General features: G+C 41.7%; 2 protein-coding genes across 2 annotated transcripts; both read left to right on the forward strand.

Moving 5' to 3' along the window:
* Positions 1–949: 949 nt before the first annotated feature.
* On the forward strand, positions 950–3,153 carry Pmar_PMAR002522 (hypothetical protein; the record flags this gene model as incomplete). The annotated part of the gene is made up of 4 exons (XM_002766662.1): positions 950–1,070; positions 2,357–2,445; positions 2,653–2,725; positions 3,098–3,153. The coding sequence occupies 4 exons, from the start codon at positions 950–952 to the stop codon at positions 3,151–3,153; spliced, it is 339 nt and encodes a 112-aa protein (XP_002766708.1).
* A 1,847-nt stretch (positions 3,154–5,000) lies between these two features.
* Positions 5,001–6,496, forward strand: Pmar_PMAR002523 (hypothetical protein; the record flags this gene model as incomplete). Its single annotated transcript, XM_002766663.1, has 4 exons — positions 5,001–5,094; positions 5,145–5,177; positions 5,586–5,843; positions 5,886–6,496. The coding sequence occupies 4 exons, from the start codon at positions 5,001–5,003 to the stop codon at positions 5,936–5,938; spliced, it is 438 nt and encodes a 145-aa protein (XP_002766709.1). The 3' UTR covers positions 5,939–6,496.
* Between the last annotated feature and the right edge of the window lie 453 nt (positions 6,497–6,949).

Genomic DNA, 6,949 nt, shown 5'->3' on the forward strand with positions numbered 1-6,949 from the left:
ATGACCATTGAGTACCACGATTGCTGCGGAAATCTTCTGACTTTTGAAAAAGATATTTTTCGATAATTTTGACTACTGAACTATGATGCTGTACTACTTGTTCAACTACAAGCACTACCTTTGTTGACTACTACTTCCCAAGCAGCAGGCTTCTGTGACTGCTGTTGTCTATAAACACCCTGTGTCGGAGGATGTCAAGTCGAGGGAACCGATTATCCTATTTCGTTGCTTTCATGCTGTTATGTATAGAATTAGTGACTTCATCATCATCATCGAGTTTGCCATTATTCCATTGTTCTCCGAAGATGCATTCTTAACAAGAAGCCCAGCATGAGTATTAGTAACGCATTAGGAATCGGTGTTGTTGTGGTATGAATAACAGGAAAATTCATACTAATGATAATAGTAAGCAAACAGACGATTGACCTTGTGAGCTCCTGGTAGTTCTCTCTTATCGTAGTTAAAGCTCCGTTTGAGGTCGACGAAAGTCTAGTATTGTCCTTGTTATTGTCTAACAACACTCTATTGTGTGTCACCATGGTTACCATTATTGTCTTAACTTTTTCTCTCGTGCGCTTTTCTTGCAATTTCACAATCCGCACAGAAATAAATATCGAGGATTTGTCCGATTCTCGAGTTGCATTAGCATCAGCCCTTATAACGGTTGTTGTTATTGTCGACTACTGGGCATTTCCTATGATTGTTGTATCGGCGTCATCGACTACTGCGAGAATGAGTGGTCGTTGATATTATTATCAATCGCGAGTTCAAAGGCTGACTCGCTACAATGGCGTTGAGTCGTCGTGGAAAATGAGGTAACTTAGCAACAGGCATGTTTTTGCGTTGGGGTTTTTGGTGCTTTTTTCCTGAGTAGTTGAGCTACGCTATCATATTTTCTATGACCTGTTGTCATCGTCGTTTGAGGAGCCTTATCGCTGTGTTTATCACGATGGTATTTCTGTGTGGTTCTGTTGAGGTTGTTGAGAAGCAGCCTCATGTTGCTGAAATATATGCTTCGATGGTGTTCAGCGTTGAACTGAAGCAACAGAAACTGGATAGAAGACTTAAACGTAAGAAAGTGTTGTGAATGGTTATGTACGCAGGTATATGGTGTATTGGAGTTTCACAACAACCCGTTTTACGTGAAGTGGCGTAAAACTCGGTGAAAAACGCGATATTCGCGGTGATATGCAGTAGTCGTGAAATATAGTTTTCACTAGTGTTTTTCATATCACTAGGGTGAATTTTTATTGATAATAGATTACTAATATCTGTATGATTTATAAATAACCTTTTTTTTACAACATTTAATGTTATCATAATACCATCATTCAGGGAATGTCCTATTGTCTGCAACTTGCAGAATTCAACGAATTTCTTAGCGAGAGACAGCTCATTAGAGAGATCTTGGCGAGCGCTTCTCAATGGTATCTTCGAATTCCGGATATGCTTTGGCCCTGCCGAGCATTCTGCAATCAGGTTACGCAAAATTGTTCAAAATCCATGCAAAAAAGGTTCAGGCCGATTTCATCCTGGCAAATCAAGCCTATATGGCACTAAGCATATCCGGAATTCGAAGATACCACTGAAAAGCGCTCGCCAAGATCTTCCTAATGAGCTATTTCTCATTGGGAAATTCGTTGAATTCTGCTAGTTGCAGACAATAGGACATTTTTTTTGGGGGGGGGCCCTGTATTATCTACTGCGTTGCTTTCCTTCAAGTGGGAAGTAAATATTTTTTAGATGTTCGTCCAGTTTTGGTGCTGATCGAAGCTTGTATTGGTTGATCTCCCGATCTAGGTCTCGCAAGTCAGCTCATTTTTGTGAGCTTGATTCGTATGGGAGCTACAACGGCTGCTTTTATTATTTTCTGTGTTTGTCGGGAAAATTGAAGCCAATATGATATGTACACGACTGTTATTCCACAACAGTGAACGGATCTTCAGTGTACTCGTTGTCTCAACGACTACTTGCGCATTAATCGGTGTTTAGTAATTTCTCTGATTTTATCATTCCGTTTTATGCTGGTTAGATAGTCTATGTCGCTGAGCTTTGCTCACTGCTCTACTGCAGTTTGTGACGGATTGTCTCTTTTCATCGTCCTTACGAAGAAGAATCTCTGAACGGTAATTTCTGTCCCGCAGTAACCGACTGGTATGTTATTATTCATTTTATGAGTACTGCTGTAATTGAAAAAATGGTTCACATCAAGTTTGTTCGACGACTTGGTTTTTTGTTAGGGTGTAGTGGTGATTAATCGCTCTAAGATATTCGCCTTTTCTCATGGCTTCTCTTGCTTTGTTTCTACGACGGCTCTCCATACCTGTGATGTTCTTCGTCATGTTGATCATCTCAGGTCAAGTTGTCTTGGGTAACAACAACAGCACAAGGCTGCTGAATTCTCATGATGATGATACTACTACTTCTACTATCGTTACACCACATGTAACGACAACGCCAACTATCCCTACTGCTACACCAACGTTGTTGTATCATCATTTCTTACATCACACATTATCATCATCTGCTACTACTACTAGTGCAACAGAGACTCCACGTATTCCGGTGTATGCTAAGGTTGATCGCGTAACAGCAAGCAGCAGCAGCAGCAGTATGCCTGAAGAGTTAGAGGAGTTGGTTAGCTCGCTGCAGGCTAGGCAAGCGATGAAGTATTCCTCCTCGAGACGTATTGGTGTTGATGAGAAAAGACCGGGAGAAAATGCAGGTGAGAAATTTGGTCGTGACATGATCGTTGCGGTGGAATTGACACAATGAATTTTCGGCAGTGGACGATTTGATAGAAAACCAAAATCACTAATGAAACCATGAATGATAATGATATCGACAATTTGGAACCATTCACAGTATGAACTTCACACTGGATGGTTTCAGAATTTATTTTTTTTGTACTTTCACCCGAAGTCTGACTTTTCACGTCAGCAAGTTTTTGACATTGCAACTCGTTATAGTACTCACCGATTAAACAGAGGGATATTCCCCAAAGAGGTCTTGCCTACGTGGCTTGTTTATTGGTCTGAATGGAAGAAATTGTGGTATTTCAAATATTTGGGGTAAGTTCTTGGTGTTGTTGTTGTAGATATTTTTGGCATTCTTGAAGCTATAGAGGCTCAGAAGAGTACCAATACGGACTAGAAAATTATCGTTTACTCATGCTCAAGATGGAGGGAGGTGCTCGTTCACGACAAGTCGTTTCGAATCAGTGTTTGCCTCTCACCTGTCTTGATAAGCTTCCCTATTACTACTCCCAGTGGCTGGCATCATCATCGTCGTTGCTGTCGAGGCCCCACTTAGCAGCGTGTTTTACAATTTTTCAATCAAGTTCTGCGGCACAGCATTTGGGGATTCATTTTTATTTCCTCTTTACGCAGTTCGCTACGTAGCAAGTTTCAAGCCAAGTGATAGTAAAAACACCTTGTAAGAATTTTGAGTCTCTCGTGATGATGATGATGACTATCATTATCATTCATATGGTCGTATGTCGAGACTAGCATTCGAGATTGACGCGACGCCAGAAGTTGTTCGATTCAGTTCTGGGTCCCGCCGTGTTAAATCTGTTTGCTACATTTTGATATTCTCGATGATCATGAATATTTGATTTTACCTCCGTGGTTTAAGTAGTGCAATGTTTTGCCGCGCCTTCACCGAAGTGTCTGTCTTGGTTGCGAAATAGTAACTCCTGCTTCAGCGTGGCACTCTACGTGAGTCCCCTCGATACGGGGTACAGTTGACGGTTAGTCTCGCGAAGTAGTGGTAGTAGAAGTCTAGTCTAGTTATAAGCAATTCTGTTGATGAATATTGTTATTGCTGCGAGTGGTAGTTTTGTCGGTAGATCACCACGATAATTTTCTGTGCTTTTGTAACTCGTGATGCTCTCCCTGTTACTAATGTTGCCTTCCACAGTCAGTGGACAGCCTCTTACCGATAGTCTGTGATGCTTCGGTGAGTTACTACTAATGCTAGTAGTAGTACTATTGCTAGTATTACTTGTGCTGCTGCTAGTGCTGGTCTCAAGTGCTCGCTTTGGTGGAGTGGCAACACTGGTTGCCGTGTTGATAGTGCATGAGTGTCCTCTCCTCTCCGACTACTATCCCAGTGTTTTGTCTTGTTGTTGATGATTCTAGTGAACTGCTTTGATCCATCATGCGAGACATGTCGCTGTCTCTAATTCTCAACGACGCTGCTGCTGCTGTCAATATTCATATTCCAACATACCACAGCTAAAAGAACGACATTTCATTATCATCTGTTCCGGGCTGTGGGAGTTGATATCAGTTCCCTGTTGGTGTGCCTGTAAAAAGCATCAGAAAAACTCAGTCGGTACTTGTGGTTTGTGTGATGACGAATTGTCATGTCTTGTCTGTTATCATACTTGTGTCAAGTTCCTCGTTGTTGGGAACTTGTTCATGTCGTGACTGCCACTGTGCGCTGTCGCTTGCTATTGTGAGGGTCGCTGCACATCGGTTGTCTCGGTATAACATACTAGTCGTTGTCGTTGTGATTGTAATCACCTCATTTCATTCGTGGTTTCACTACTTTACCCTCTCCTTTTGTTATACCCAATTCCTAGCGTGATTTTCAATAATGCTCAGTGTGGGCGGGGGAATATATGCACATGTGTTGGTAACAGTATGAAAATTGTTGGAAATTCCGAGAAATTATTACTACTATTCTTGTGCAGTACCCCTCCGACTAGGCGAGTAGTAGCCAGTATAGAGGTATAGCTACGACCGACCAGTACGGATTCACCTCCAAAAGGTCAACCGACACAGCATGGAAACATCTTTCGAGTGGTAAACTCTCATCGGTGATGTATATTGCTATGGTGTGCTGTCTTTGCATAATGTAGTGAGGAAACTGAATAGTGTATTTCTACATGTGCATTTGGTGGTTACTCTTTAGTTTTCCAATCTTTGACTATGCAATTCTGCCGGTTTGCTTTAATACTCGTACTATCTTTAGTGACGCTAGTGCGGTCTTACATGCCTCCCGAGGGAGGGGTTTTCGAAGTGTACCAAGAAATGTTATCTGAAGTCGCTGGTAAGCGAGTTTCGAAGTTTGGTAGGGAAGCTAACAGTAAGTGTTATTATGATCGTTGAATGATTATACGTTTTCACTTGTGTTAGATTACGAGCATGTACTGCATGTTCTGGAGGCGAGTACGAGATATCGATGATTGTCTGTCAACTTCAATTGAAACGGTCCTTGATAATGAGCAATACATGATTGAAGTTTATTAACGTCAGATGCGCTATTTTTGGTATTGCTAGTAGTTATACGGTGTTATTATTGTGAATCTTAAATGTGAAAATTTCGTTTCGTTTTTCATACTACTTGTGCGAGAACAAAAGCCGGTCATGCTATACATAGTGAACTCGTACAGAGTTTAAGAATTTTATTAATTTTTTAGTTGAGATTTTCTTTGGTTGATACCATTTGAAGTCGTTCAAGTTGCTTATTGCTACAATTAAGAGTGGTTCATTGTATAACGGTCGGCGCATCTGACCATTGAGTTTGAAACTTCATATAAGCGTTGAGTTTGATTGGTATAAATAGACGTGTATCAGGAACTCTACGCTTTTGCCTTCTCATTGGCTGTGCCGTCGTTCTCGTCGGTGAAATGCGCTCCCTTCATCGTCGCCTCGCATTGTGTCTCTTCGCCACACTATTCGTTGCCTCTGCCTTGCCGTATTCTGCTGGCAATAGTCGAAGACCATCTGCAGTGATGGGAGTTGGATACCCGAATGCTGAGGCTCAAATTGACCAGCTGGTCTCGTCCCTGGGCTCGCTGAAAGCGTCAACGAGAGGAGATAGGAAGAGTCCAAGTAAGCAATACGTAGTTGTGAATCTACTAGTGTTGCAAATAGGTGTCGATGAGGTTCTGAAGGCCATCGAGATGGGCACGAGTGTTGGGCGTTAGTCGCCATCCTGGAGTTATTTTGCGTTACGCTACTTTGTCTATTTCCGTTCAATCACTTCGACTGATACTGTTCTGCCCAGTTTCGTTTATACCGGATCATTGTGACTGCTGTTGCTGCTATTGTTGTTGTATGATCTGAAAGTAGTCACTGTTGTTTCCGTCGGTTGATATAAGTTTTGGGAAGAGGGGAAACTGTTGTAGGTATTAGTCGTAGAAAAACACCTTCCATCTTCTAGAATTCGACATGTACCCGTTTTGCAAGCGTAGCAAAGCTCGCTCGAAGTCGGGTTACCGCCACGTATAAGTGACATCACTATCGTTTGGGCGATATTCAGCTTCCATCTGTGGACTTGCTGTTTATCCGTTAGTCTCCGTATGCCCATTGAATTTTCAATAAACTAATATTGTTCAATGGTTTGTATTATCTCTGAAGATATAGTGTTCGTTGTCCGTAGATCACGCAAGATGCTGTTCCGGATGCTGTCCATTAGATCGATCTTCGCTGATGAGATATACCCACTGAACTGATAATTCCCCATACGCTGTTATTTGGGTGGATACATACGGAGTTGGGTTAATAACTGTTGTCAATACTTCGATACAAACCTGCTATATAGACGAATACTCGTCTCTCGCTCTAACTCTGTAACAGTTTGTGATGGATAATGCGTGTTAGTATATTCGAGGTTTCAGATTCGTAATCGTCGAATCAGCGAAGTAACAACATTTTCTCATTTCGGACTCTCGGATTGAACACGCTGTAAGCGAGCAGGATAATCCTCCAGATACTGTCATGCTCTTTGGACGAAATTGAATGATCGAATTTCGGATTACCTAAACAAAGTCCTGAGCTTAAACTTCAAAATTAGAGCCTCGTATTCTAGATAGTGTTTGAACTACTACCCTACGTGCCACTGGAATTATTCGATGTTGGGAATCTTATCTTTGGACTTTACAATCGAAACGCTCCTTAACGATGCATGATCGAATACTCACGTCTTGCTTAAGCTT

Source organism: Perkinsus marinus (assembly GCF_000006405.1).
Source record: "Perkinsus marinus ATCC 50983 genomic scaffold scf_1104296972102, whole genome shotgun sequence".
NCBI lineage: Eukaryota > Perkinsozoa > Perkinsida > Perkinsidae > Perkinsus > Perkinsus marinus.